Source organism: Zootoca vivipara, chromosome 15 (assembly GCF_963506605.1).
Source record: "Zootoca vivipara chromosome 15, rZooViv1.1, whole genome shotgun sequence".
In the NCBI taxonomy this organism is placed as follows: domain Eukaryota; kingdom Metazoa; phylum Chordata; class Lepidosauria; order Squamata; family Lacertidae; genus Zootoca; species Zootoca vivipara.
Window position 1 is genome coordinate 6,021,918 of NC_083290.1, and position 14,458 is coordinate 6,036,375.

Consider the following 14,458-nt stretch of genomic DNA (forward strand, 5'->3'; position numbering starts at 1 on the left):
TCTTTTCCAAAGATTCCTCTCTTCTCATGAGGTGGCCAAAGTATTGGAGCCTCAGCTTCACGATCTGTCCTTCCAGGGAGCACTCAGGGCTGATTTCCTTAAGAATGGATAGGTTTGATCTTCTTGCAGTCCATGGGACTCTCAAGAGTCTCCTCCAGCACCATAATTCAAAAGCATCAATTCTTCGGCGATCAGCCTTCTTTATGGTCCAGCTCTCACTTCCATACATCACGACTGGGAAAACCATAGCTTTAACTATACGGACCTTTGTCGGCAAGGTGATGTCTCTGCTTTTTAAGATGCTGTCTAGGTTTGTCATCGCTTTTCTCCCAAGAAGCAGGCGTCTTTTAATTTCGTGACTGCTGTCACCATCTGCAGTGATCAAGGAGCCCAAGAAAGTAAAATCTCTCACTGCTTCCATTTCTTCCCCTTCTATTTGCCAGGAGGTGATGGGACCAGTGGCCATGATCTTGGGTTTTTTAATGTTGAGCTTCAGACCATATTTTGCGCTCTCCTCTTTCACCCTCATTAAAAGGTTCTTTAATTCTTCCTCGCTTTCTGCCATCAAGGTTGTGTCATCTGCATATCTGAGGTTGTTGATATTTCTTCCGGCAATCTTAATTCCGGCTTGGGATTCATCTAGTCCAGCCTTTCGCATGATGAATTCTGCATATAAGTTAAATAAGCAAGGAGACAATATACAACCTTGTCGTACTCCTTTCCCAATTTTGAACCAATCAGTTGTTCCATATCCAGTTCTAACTGTAGCTTCTTGTCCCACATAGAGATTTCTCAGGAGACAGATGAGGTGATCAGGCACTCCCATTTCTTTAAGAATTTGCCATAGTTTGCTGTGGTCGACACAGTCAAAGGCTTTTGCGTAGTCGATGAAGCAGAAGTAGACGTTTTTCTGGAACTCTCTAGCTTTCTCCATAATCCAGCGCATGTTTGCTATTTGGTCTCTGGTTCCTCTGCCCTTTCGAAATCCAGCTTGCACTTCTGGGAGTTCTCGGTCCACATACTGCCTAAGCCTGCCTTGTAGAATTTTAAGCATAACCTTGCTAGCGTGTGAAATGAGCGCAATTGTGCGGTAGTTGGAGCATTCTTTGGCACTGCCATTCTTTGGAATTGGGATGTAGACTGATCTTCTCCAATCCTCTGGCCATTGCTGAGTTTTCCAAACTTGCTGGCATATTGGGTGTAGCACCTTAACGGCATCATCTTTTAAAATTTTAAATAGTTCAGCTGGAATATCATCATTTCCACTGGCCTTGTTATTAGCAATGCTTTCTAAGGCCCATTTGACTTCACTCTCCAAGATGTCTGGCTCAAGGTCAGCAACCACACTACCTGGGGTGTACGAGACCTCCATATCTTTCTGGTATAATTCCTCTGTGTATTCTTGCCACCTCTTCTTGATGTCTTCTGCTTCTGTTAGGTCCTTACCACTTTTGTCCTTCATTATGGTAATCTTTGTACGAAATGTTCCTTTCATATCTCCAATTTTCTTGAACAGATCTCTGGTTTTCCCCATTCTGTTGTTTTCCTCTATTTCTTTGCATTGCTCATTTAAGAAGACCCTCTTGTCTCTCCTTGCTGTTTTTTGGAAATCTGCATTCAGTTTCCTGTATCGTTCCCTATCTCCCTTGCATTTTGCTTGCCTCCTCTCCTCTGCTATTTGTAAGGCCTCGTTGGACAGCCATTTTGCTTTCTTGCATTTCCTTTTCCTTGGGATGGTTTTCGTTGCTGCCTCCTGTATAATGTTACGAGCCTCCATCCATAGTTCTTCAGGCACTCTGTCCACCAAATCTAAATCCTTAAACCTGTTCCTCACTTCCACTGTGTATTCATAAGGGATTTGATTCAGATTGTATCTTACTGGCCCAGTGGTTTTTCCTACTTTCTTCAGTTTAAGCTGGAATTTTGCTATAAGAAGCTGATGATCTGAGTTACAGTCAGCTCCAGGTCTTGTTTTTGCTGACTGTACAGAGTTTCTCCATCTTTGGCTGCAGAGAATATAATCAATCTGATTTCGATGCTGCCCATTTGGTGATATCCATGTGTAGAGTCGTCTCTTGTGTTGTTGGAAGAGAGTGTTTGTGATGACCAGCTTGTTCTCTTGACAGAACTCTATTAGCCTTTGCCCTGCTTCATTTTGAACTCCAAGGCCAAACTTGCCAGTTGTTCCTTTTATCTCTTGATTCCCTACTTTAGCATTCCAATCCCCTGTAATGAGAAGAACATCCTTCTTTGGTGTCATTTCTAGAAGGTGTTGTAGGTCTTCATAGAATTGGTCAATTTCACTTTCTTCAGCACCGGTAGTTGGTGCATAAACTTGGATTACTGTGATGTTAAAAGGTCTGCCTTGGATTCGTATCAAGATCATTCTGTCATTTTTGAGATTGCATCCCATTATAGCTTTTGCCACTCTTTTGTTGACTATGAGGGCCACTCCATTTCTGCTAAGGGATTCTTGCCCACAGTAGTAGATATGATAGTCATCCGAACTGAATTCGCCCATTCCCTTCCATTTTAGTTCACTGATGCCCAGGATGTCGATATTTATTCTTGTCATCTCATTTTTGACCACATCCAGCTTACCTCCATTCATGGTTCTTACATTCCAGGTTCCTATGCAATATTTTTCTTTACAGCATCGGACTTTCCTTTCGCTTCCAGGCATATCCGCAACTGAGCGTCCTTTCGGCTTTGGCCCAGCCGCTTCATCAGCTCTGAATCTACTTGTACTTGTCCTCCGCTCTTCCTCAGCAGCATGTTGGACGCCTTCTGACCTGAGGGGCTCATCTTCCAGCGTCATAACTTTTATATGCCTGTTGTCTTTGTCCATGGAGTTTTCTTGGCAGGGATACTGGAGTGGCTTGCCAGTTCCTTCTCCAGGTGGATCACGTTTAGTCAAAACTCTCCACTATGACCTGTCCATCTTGGGTGGCCCTGCATGGCATAGCTCATAGCTTCTCTGAGTTATTCAAGCCCCTTTGCCACGACAAGGCATAAATTCCCTTTTATATTTATTAGCCAGTTTGTGGTGGTTTGTTTTGGTTTATTGCTATATTATTATCATCACCACTTTGATGCTTTGTATACATGGTATATTTGGGAAAGATGGAGGGCACAAGGAAAAGGGGACGACAGAGGACGAGATGGCTGGACAGTGTTCTTGAAGCTACAAACATCAGTTTGACCAAACTGCAGGAGGTAGTGGAAGACAGGAGTGCCTGGTGTGCTATGGTCCATGGGGTCACGAAGAGTCCGACACGACTAAATGACTAAACAACAACAACAACATACATGGCCTCAAGTGGGACATAGCTCTGGGACCCCAGTTGTCTCTGACTGATGATTCCCATCTGTTCTAGAGAACTACAAAACCAGCACCACGGAGGCAAAGAGGTCTGGCAGCCATGGCGAGGGTACTTTTGCATGCCTCTTGGGTGGGTGGAATTTCCTGAGGGCACTCCTTGGCGAGAGGGAAGAAGCACCAGGGAGAGGGGTGTGCTCAGTTCCACCCGTTGTTGGGTTGAGACTAGTCTTGGGTGGGAGACGGCGTCCTGGGGTAAAACCCAGACTGCTGTCGGGAACAGTACTTTCGTGTGACTGATGGGTAGCAATTTGCCTTGTCATGTACACAGTTCTGTCGGCGAATGTTTTGGCAGGACACCCTTGGGGTGTTTCTACAGTGCATTTTTTTTGTTGTTGAGTGGTTGCTGGTGGCTGACTGGGAGATATTGGAGCAAACAGTGCTGTGTTTGGGTGTACTGGGGGCAGAATGGGATGAGGGAATTGCGTGAGTAGCAGGCGTGGTTTGATTTGTGCAGACATAAGGCCAAATTTGGGTGTGGTGCATATGTGTTCGTATGGCGAATGGCGTCTTTTTGAAGTGGGATATGCCATGGTAAGAGGGAGGCTGAGGAGAAAAATCCTTGACTATGAAGGTATATCAAAGGTGCAGCTATGTTCTTTTCTTTGGGGAGGGGAGGCTGTATTGATGTTTATTGCATTGGTTTGTATTGCAGTTTCTCAGTTTCATTGTTTGGAGAAAAATGTAACAAGGAGCTCATGGTGGCATTCGTTGTTCTTCCCTTCCTCACTTAATCCCCAGAACAACCCTGTGAGGTAGGTTAGGCTAAGAGGCAGTGACTGGCCCAAGGTAATCCAGTAAGCATCATGGCCAAGAGGGGATTCGAACCCTGGTCTACCAGATCTTAATACGGCATTCTAACCACTACGATCGATCGATCGATAGATAGATAGATAGATAGATAAGATATTTTGTAAACCACTTAAGGACTATATTAATCAGGAAATAAATATGTGAGGTTGTTTTGTTTTGTTTCAATTGCTTTTATTATAATTTTGATTCTTTATAAACTACCCTGCAAACTGGTTGAAGGTCAGGATATGATTTCCTGCTCCATCTTGTAATGAATTTCAAGAAACACTTATTGGCTTGCTATTTCACTCTCCCACTGGGAGAGCATCCTGTACTCAAAGTGGCCAATCAGGTGCCTATAGCAGGACTGGAGGGCAACAGCAACTAGCATTCAGAGTCAAGCTGCCTCCAACAATTAGCCATTGACTCTGGGCTAGGTGAAGAAATAGGCTACTGTAATGCAGTATAAGTCATCTTCTTAAGTCTGTCTTATTTTTCATTCATCGGTTCGGGAGAGTTTATTTACCCCTGCCCATCTTGAAAAGTTGCCTTCCCTGTGAATATAAATATGTAAATTTGTCTTCCCTTTGTGTTATGTTTGTATATTAATGTGGAAATCCTCCGGGGAAACACCTACTGTACAGGAAGGAAGGCCTAACACACGCACGCCAACCTAAACTGGGAAGGCCCAAGTTGGCGCCATTTCAATGGCCAAGGAGAGGAAGTTTATTTCTGATAAAATAAACGACCAGCCCTGAACCCTTAAAGCTGGGCTCCCCTGTCTGTTGGTTGAAGTCTAAACATACTTTTCTGCAGAATGGCTCCACGTGTGTCTGTCGCCTACTTGGGAGAAAGGCACAAGTCCAACATCAACAACGGCGGCTCATTATTTGCCTAGGCGTTCACCAGGCCTCCTCTGCTGCATTGCCCCTTGTTGGTTTATTTGCCCTTATGAAAATCCCATTCAAAGGTCAAGAATTCCCCCCCCCAAAAAAAAACCTCCACAATGGGTAGATTCAAATACTGATTATTGGGCCTATTTTACACTGTACTTAATCTGCATTATTTATTTATCACATTGGTAGGAACAGAGGAAACTGCCTTGTACTTAGTCAGACCATTGGTTTGTCTAGCTTAGTAATGTCCACACTGACTGGCAGCAGCTCTCCGGGGTTTCAGGCAAGGGTGCCTCCCAGTCCAGGGACTGAACCAAGGACCTTCTTTGAAGGCAAATGCTCTGCCACTGAGCTATGAAATCTCCACTTTGCAGGCTGGGCCAGGTTTTTAAAATGATGATGATGATGATGATTTAGCATTAGTATTTATTTGTTGCCTTCTGTATAAAATGTCTCGGTGACTTAAAACTGTATTTTTAAAAAAACAACTTGCAGTCATAAGACATTTAGACATGCTGAGTGAGGCCTGAAAGCTTTGTTAAGTTTAAGAGGCCCTGTTGAATAACCAAATAAATTTGCAAATGCTGGACCTCACCTGCCACCAGGGCTGCTTAAGAAGGGTCCTGCTGAATCAGGCCAATGGCCCATCTAGTCCAGCATCCTGTTCTCACAGTGGTCAATGAGATGCCCAAGGGAAACCTGCAAGTGGGATCTCAACTCAAGAGTGCTCCCCGCCTTGCTGTGCTTTCTAGCAACTGCTATTATCCTCCATGAATTTGTCCAGTCCTCTTTTAAAGCCATCCAAGTTGGTAGGTATCACTGCCTCCCGTGGGAGCGAGTTCCAAAGTTCCAAAGTTTAACTATGTGCTGTGTGAAGGACTTCCTAACACCCAGCACACAACAACAACAACAACAACAACAACAACAACAACTTTTATTATTTATCCAGTCTCTGCATGCTGTGCCTAATTTTATGAACTTCTGTCATGCCAGCTCTTTCTCTCTTTTTACTAAACTGAAGAGTCCCAAACGTGGCAAACTTTCCTCATAGGAAAGGTTTCAAGCATATATTGTTTGACAGCTTATGGACACCTGACCTAATGAAAATTTGATCTAAATTATGGTTATTTCTGCACAGATTCATAAATGCAATCTGACAAATATCTGTGTAGTCATTAAGTATCATTTTGTCACAGGGTCTGTTTCCCCTGTTTCCCTTAAAAAACAACAACACCATTTATGCAAACTTGAAAATGTGTGTTTAGAGGCACCTTAGGCCCTAAACTGTAGCTTATGTAGTCCATGCCCAAATCCAGCACTGCCTGTGGGCCTGAAGAACTTCTGCCAATCAGTGTTAACAGTACTGAGTTGGATGGGACCAGTGGCCTGATTTGTGTAAAGGCAACTTCCTATGTTCCTAAGACCATCTCTTACAACAGGTATGAGGGTGTGGCCCGCCAGATGTTGTAGAACTACAACTTCATCAGCCCCAGCCAGCATAGCCAAGTGCAATTGCAGAATCTGGGATGTGATGGAGAAGACATAGCCTTTCAACTCCTTGCATTGCTTTTCACCCCTTTCTATGAACATAAATGACATCATTTATGCCAGAGGTATCAGCCAAAAGCACCCATCATCTTAACACAATTGTATTGTGTTAAGCAGGTTGCTGCCTTCCATTGTGGCTCCTTGGCTTGACAAGAGTCTCCGTGAAATAGTACAACCTCCCCTTTTCCATGTGCATGGCTTGGGTTGCTAATTTAATGGGAGAAATGGAGGCACTCCAGATGACAAATAGCTACGTTCGTCAGTGCACCTCCCTGGAGCCGGCCTCCGAAATGTATTACATAGCAGCAAATTATTCTGTCATAACTGCTTTGCAAACGGAGAGGAAAACAAAAGCTCTCGCTTGAATTGTTTCTTGTGTGTGCATGTGTAAAGGGGGAAGGAGACATTGATGACAGTCCAACACCCATCGCTGCAGCTTTGATTTACCACATAGCTGTGGTGAAGAATCCTATAATTAGAGCAATAAGAAATGGCAGCTGGAATGGAACAAACAGCTTCTTGAATACCCAGCCTCTTCTGCACAGTTTTGTTCGGGTTGGATGCTCAGCTGAAGGCAATCTGGAATTCCTCTCACTCCCTTCCGCCCCAAAGAGATGGGGAACCTTTTTTGGCCAAAAGCTGCATCCCCACCTGGGCAGGCTACACTCGCATACCCTTTTCTATGTTCCATCCAGACAAGTGACAGGCATGATCAGAGAGTTCAGGCAGGCTAAAGCACTCAAGGAGGATGTGGAGCAAGGCCAGTGAGCCTTGGTATGGCTTGGCAACAGAAGGTGTGGCTGAAGAGAGTCCCCAGGGCCAGGTAGAGGGGCCTGAGCCTGAGGTTCCCCATCCCTGATCTTAGGATACAGGGAGTGGTCTTTAAGGATAGGTTGCGGAGGCCATTGGTCAGTGTACACAATAGATTTTCATTTGATGAGTTGAGATGGAATGAGGAAGGTGTCAAAGATTGACATTGTTGGAGACCCACAACCAAGCAGGATGGGAGTTGGGGTGACAACCCCTGGAACCCCATGATGCTACTTTTCCTTCTTGCTGTTACCACACATTCACCTGCCCCCCCCCCTGTTGCCCACAGCAGTCATTCCACAGGCCATAGGAAAGGGAGGTGGGACTTCCAGGTCTCACCGTTGGCTCTCTTGAAATAACAGCCACTATGTTATGGCAAGAACAGCTCCACGGGACACCTATGGGTGAACATGAATGTAAAGGGGGGAAATCAGGCAACCTTGTTCAGTGTCAAACTTTTATTTGTTTTATTCCTCAACCCGAACAAAATCTCCTTAAATAATGTAAGAACACATATATAGGGCTATATACATACTCAGAGGAGACCCACTGTAATTAATGCACACAATTAACCTAAGTCCATTATATTCAGTGTGTCTACTCCAAGTAGCACTTAGTTGGCTACAACCTACAGTACTGTGTGTTGACTTTGAGTATATAAATATTTCCATATTATTATTTAGCTCTATCTCATACACTTTTCTCGGCCTTTATTAAAGCTTTTGACAATTAAGTGGGTAAAGTACAAGTAAAAAAACCCCATTTGCCTGCTTGTAAAGCTGTGGTGAAGCTCCAGTGCCTTGGCATTGAAGAAGATGGTGCCTACAAAACAGGTGTGTTGCAACAACAGCCTTTACCTCAAAGCCAAAGCATGACTTGGCGTTCCTGGTATACAAAGCCCTGCAAAGGGTCAGTGGTGATTGCTGATGGTCACATTCAGATCTTATGCTAAACCCTCCTTCCCCCACCCTTGAGTCTCCAGGTGCCGCTGGACTCCAGTTCCCATCAGCCCTAGCCAGAACTATCCAACAGTTGAGGGATGCTGGGAGTTTTGGTCCAACAACATGGTGACCAAAGGTTGGGGGCTGGGCTAAACTATTGTTTTCATGACAAGAATGAGCTGCATCATGCTTCTACACTCCCCTCTTTTCCTCCCTCATGGCCATAGGGAGCAGATTAGAAGTTTTTGCTTCTGGTTTTTATTTACCACAGTTTAATATGTTAACGTTAACTATGTTAATATTAAACCTGCCAGCTCCATAACCTATAGTTTCAAACTTATGGCTTCAAACAAACAAGAGTTAACTACTGGTTTGGAAAACAGGAGCAGAAACTTCCAAACTCCTCCTTGCTGCTACTCTTTCTTGTCACACTAAACTATGGTTTAATGAGACATTCAGACATGGCCGGTGTCACATTGCATTGATGCAAGGTCAAGCTTAGTTTCTTTGTGTTAACCAAAGGTCATCAGAAATTTTCCCATCACAAAGTGACTGTTACATATAATAGTTAAAGATTCAGTAAAATGCCAATTCTTGTATGCTAGCTACTGTTGCAAGGCAACAATCCAGATTATTTAGGCGCTTTACAAATTAGTCTCCAACATGCCTGCCGTGCTTAGTCACATAATTCAGTTGGATTAATCAGTTAGGAATCTTTCAGTCAGTTCAAAGAAGTGGCCTCAAATTTGTTTTTAGCCTTATGGTAGGTGGCTATTGCTCCTGCATGGTGGAAGCCAGTGAGGAGGCAGGCTCTTCTGATCAGCAGAATCCCCTGTTGGTGGGTGAGGATCAGCTGCACACGAACCAAGCATGTTTTAAGATTGGGGGCTTTGCGCTAAAGAACCCATTTAAAATCTGCCCAACCCTTCACTGGATGAGAGTGAGAGCGAAGTATGTTGCTGTTGGTATTAGTAGCAATATTTTTCCTGGTGCGAGAAGTACATTTGAGTCTGACTTGTAGACAATTCGTCCACCAAGAGGCTGAGTCGGTCGAAAGTTATCCACCATTGGCCACTCTTTGTCTGTGTCAAAATAGAGCTCCATCCAGAATTCTTGGATCTGTGGAGCACCAGAAAAATGAAACATTACCGTATTAGAAAAATGAAAAACGAAGCAATGGAACTAGCACTACAATCCTAACCCTACTTACCCAGGAGAAAGCACCACTGAATTCAATAGGATTTCCTTCTGAATAGATATGGTTATGTTTGCATTAATAATAATAATAATAATAATAATAATAATAATAATAATAATAATAGCTGTTTCATGTTATTAAGCCAATGAAACAGTGTACCAAGGTAAAAGCAGAATGAAACACAGGAACACAAATTCTAAGAAAATAAGAATGAGTTCAATAAACTAAAGTAATAAAACCATTCTAATAAACTCTAAAACCAATGAAAACACTCCATCAACTTCATCTTCCATAAATGTCTGGGTTACACCTCTGGGGAAAGCTTCTGAAACAACATATTTAGTAGGTGCCTAAACATTATCATAAGGGACGCGGGTGGCGCTGTGGGTTAAACCACAGAGCCTAGGGCTTGCTGATCAGAAGGTCGGTGGTTCAAATCCCCGCGACGGAGTGAGCTCCCGTTGCTCAGTCCCAGCTCCTGCCAACCTAGCAGTTCGAAAGCACGGCAAAGTGCAAGTAGATAAATAGGTACAGCTACAGCGGGAAGGTAAACTGCGTTTCCATATCCTGCTCTGGTTCGCCAGAAGCGGCTTTGTCATGCTGGCCACATGACCTGGAAGCTGTACGCCGGCTCCCTCGGCCAGTAAAGTGAGATGAGCGCCGCAACCCCGGAGTCGGTCATGACTGGACCTGATGGTCAGGGGTCCCTTTACCTTTAAACATTATCATGCCAGGTGCCTGTCTCATTTTGGCTGGTAAATGGGGATAAAGGATGGGGTGTGGGGGTGCCATCCTACTCCTAATCCAGCCTGCATTGATCCCAGCATTCATAGCAAAAGCCTTCCTCAACTTTCTCGACTTTCCTTTCCTTTTCCTGAATAAAAAGAAGTACTCGCCCTGGGATGAAACCCAGTGCCACCTTGCGGGACTATTCACTTCTATAGCCAAAATTCTGAAAGAGAGAGCCCAAGAGAGGGCATTAGAATTAAGTGGACAGCACTAAACTGCATTGAAGTGCATCATTCGCAGCTGTTACCTACTACGGTAGCACAATGGCTCTGTTAAATTGCCCAAAAATAATTAAATAAACAATAAGTTCTGAAGAAGTGTTTAAGTGAACTGAATGATGAGGCTTAAGCATGTTAGGGTTGAATATGCCTTTTGTAAAGCCCCATCTCTTGTGCTTTGTCTCACCTGCTGGAGACTAAGTTCGATAGGTGTCTCAAACAAAGTCCAGATGACTCCCTCATTGCATCCAGGTGTGGTCAGCGAGCCGGTGTACCGATAAAAGCTGTCGAGGGCTGACTTTTTAGGGATGAGGGCTTCCAGGCATAAAGCCCCCATTTCAGTCGCGTTGCCTAAAGAGATCAGAGAGGAATTATTGTTTTGTGCAAGGCACATCTTTCTGATCATCACTCTGGCAATTGCCTTCAGTTCTGTAAGTTTATTGATGCTGATGTCTTTCAAAAGAAGTTTAAGGAAGACTGTAAGAAAAGCCCTGTGAGATAAGGCCCGTGGGTGGCAAACCACATGCCTCTTAGGAAACCCACAAGGTGGACTCAGGGGCCCTAGCCCCCACTATCTGCTCTGTCCCCCAGCAACTGGAATTCAGATGATTACTGTATCTCTTCCTTGTTAGGAGTGGTATTTCGGAGGATCTGTTGAGATGCATGAGCAGTAATGGATGGAGGAAAAAATTGATTCATTTCCCATTTTAAGCTGAAGCGATCACATTTGCACTCTTCTGAAGCAATACAAGAACTGAAACACAGCCATCCTTTGGAATTTGCACTAATCCAAATTTTGTGATGCAGTTCTCTGACTCGACCACCTTTACAAAAATACATAGAAAAGCACATAAAAAATGAGTGTGCTAGTTAAGATAGCATACAAAATTCTCTGCATTAAGATAAAATGCTTGCAAAAAGGTGTATGTTAGCCAAAACTGCATACAAAAATATATTTATTAGCCAAACTTTGCATGTATTCTGTATATCTGCATCTTGCTATAGAAAATGTGGACACTGAGACTGAGACTAACTGAAATAGACAGAACCATCCATCTGTTATCAGCCATGCACATGAGAAGGTGCTTAAGGCCACGATGAAGCTGGAGAGAGTAAAACACCTGCTTTGCATGCAACAGGTCCCAGGTTCAATCCCTGCTATCGCCAGTTTGTTTTTAAAATAGATAAGCGAAATGAACATGATAGGAATGACCTTTGCCTGAGATTCTGGAGGACCTAGGAAGCTGCCATTGGTCTATCTAGTTCACTCAGTATTGTCTGCAGATAGAGGAACTTTTTTCAGTCTGAGGGCTGCATTTCCTTCTGGGAAACTTTCTGCCAGTAGCATGCAGTGCAAAATGGAAAGGGCAGTTAAAGTACAATTTTATTATGTGTACAATAGGCTACTTTCTGCATACCCTTTTGCAGCCTTCTGCATTCTCCATCCAGACAAAAAAAACCAACATCATTAGAGTTCAAAGGACACACTCCAGCCAGGCAAAAGCATTTTTTGTTTGAATCAAGGCCAGTGATGGGGAAAGTTCTGAGGAGCAGACAGAGAGACTGGCGGGGGGCATATTTGGTCCCTGAACCTAAGGTTCTCTATTCCTGGTCTGCACTGACTGGCAGTGGCTTTCCTGAGCTGACAGGGCATGTTCCTAGCTTTGTTAGAGTTGCCCAGGGATTGAATCCAGGGCCTTCTGCATGCGAAGCAGCTGTTCTCCCAGTGAGCGGCAAGTCTTCTATAGAGTAAATAGCCCTGGGCTCAATGGATCAATGATCAGAACTTGTGGAGGGAAGTGTCCTTATGTATTTACATCTCCCTATGATGATGATGATATTATTATTATGTTTTGCTTTATTACCCTGCCTTCACCGTAAGGTCCTGGGGCAGCCTGCAACAATGAAAACAACTTACAATCAGAAAAATAAAGTGGGTCCTAGAAAACGTATACCTCAGGTGCTAAAAGCCAGACTAAAGTCAAGTATAGAGTAAACATGAAGTTTTCTGACCTTGTTTATGGATCAAAGAGTTGAGTGTTGCTGCTGCTGTTTTAAAGAAAAAGTTTCCATTAAGTCTTACCGTTGAAAGGAATGTCTTTTAACTTTGAAATGAAAGGTTCGTAGAAGTCATTTTCTTTGCCAACCTGAAATAAGACATTTTAAAAAGGTACAATTTTAATGCCCCTTTTTAACTCTCTACTATTTTCTAGAGCAGGGATTGCGGGGGGGGGGTGTGGACAGTTTTTCAGCCCAATTACCACTTTCCCTTCTGGGCATTCTCCCAAGAGCCACAGGTCAGCATTTCCCCCCTAGATAGTAGAAATTTATCTTGCAAACATACCAGAAAGTATGAAATGGCCCCCATGATTCTTACAGCCCAAGCCAATTCTAGTTGCTTTGCCAGTTTTAATGTGAACCCAAATCCCTTCCATACCTTTATAAAGAAGCCCAGCACTGCCACACCATTTTTGGAGAGCGCTTCCTCTATGGTGGGAAAGTTGTCCTTGATGTGGACGATGTGAAGCTATGGGGGGAGGCAGGTGGAGAGAGACTGAGACCTTTTTCTACAGTACTGTGCTTACAAATGTTTAACTTTTAAAGAAGAAACAAGAAAACTAAGAAATGAACATTGATAAGGGTAAAACCTTACACAAAGGAAAATAAACATGTATTTGCACGTAAGCCATATACAATATAGGTGAGGATGTTGTTGTTGTTTAGTCGTTTAGTCGTGTCCGACTCTTCGTGACCCCATGGACCATAGCACGCCAGGCACTCCTGTCTTGCACTGCCTCCCGTAGTTTGGTCAAACTCATGTTCGTAGCTTCGAGAACACTGTCCAACCATCTTGTCCTCTGTCGTCCCCTTCTCCTAGTGCCCTCAATCTTTCCCAACATCAGGGTCTTTTCCAAGGATTCTTCTCTTCTCATGAGGTGGCCAAAGTATTGGAGCCTCAGCTTCACGATCTGTCCTTCCAGGGAGCACTCAGGGCTGATTTCCTTAAGAATTGATAGGTTTGATCTTCTAGCAGTCCATGGGACTCTCAAGAGTCTCCTCCAGCACCATAATTCAAAAGCATCAATTCTTCGGCAATCAGCCTTCTTTATGGTCCAGCTCTCACTTCCATACATCACGACTGGGAAAACCATAGCTTTAACTATACGGACCTTTGTCGGCAAGGTGATGTCTCTGCTTTTTAAGATGCTGTCTAGGTTTGTCATTGCTTTTCTCCCAAGAAGCAGGCGTCTTTTAATTTCGTGACTGCTGTCACCATCTGCAGTGATCAAGGAGCCCAAGAAAGTAAAATCTCTCACTGCCTCCATTTCTTCCCCTTCTATTTGCCAGGAGGTGATGGGACCAGTGGCCATGATCTTGGGTTTTTTGATGTTGAGCTTCAGACCATATTTTGCGCTCTCCTCTTTCACCCTCATTAAAAGGTTCTTTAATTCCTCCTCACTTTCTGCCATCAAGGTTGTGTCATCTGCATATCTGAGGTTGTTGATATTTCTTCCGGCAATCTTAATTCCTGCTTGGGATTCATCTAGTCCAGCCTTTCGCATGATGAATTCTGCATATAAGTTAAATAAGCAGGGAGACAATATACAACCTTGTCGTACTCCTTTCCCAATTTTGAACCAATCAGTTGTTCCATATCCAGTTCTAACTGTAGCTTCTTGTCCCACATAGAGATTTCTCAGGAGACAGATGAGGTGATCAGGCACTCCCATTTCTTTAATAACTTGCCATAGTTTGCTGTGGTCGACACAGTCAAAGGCTTTTGCATAGTCAATGAAGCAGAAGTAGACGTTTTTCTGGAACTCTCTAGCTTTCTCCATAATCCAGCGCATGTTTGCTATTTGGTCTCTGGTTCCTCTGCCCTTTCG

General features: G+C 43.8%; 1 protein-coding gene across 1 annotated transcript in view; it reads right to left on the reverse strand.

Annotated features, from left to right (window-relative positions):
- Positions 1-7,880: 7,880 nt before the first annotated feature.
- The window catches only part of CA4 (carbonic anhydrase 4), a 46,754-nt gene continuing 40,176 nt past the window's right edge, over positions 7,881-14,458 (reverse strand). The window contains exons 5-8 of the mRNA XM_035140070.2: positions 13,009-13,098; positions 12,655-12,718; positions 10,759-10,922; positions 7,881-9,485 (exon numbers count right to left, since the gene is read on the reverse strand). Of these exons, the coding sequence (XP_034995961.1) occupies positions 9,294-9,485; positions 10,759-10,922; positions 12,655-12,718; positions 13,009-13,098 (510 nt within the window). The 3' untranslated portion in view covers positions 7,881-9,293. The remainder of the gene's footprint in view (positions 9,486-10,758; positions 10,923-12,654; positions 12,719-13,008; positions 13,099-14,458) is intronic.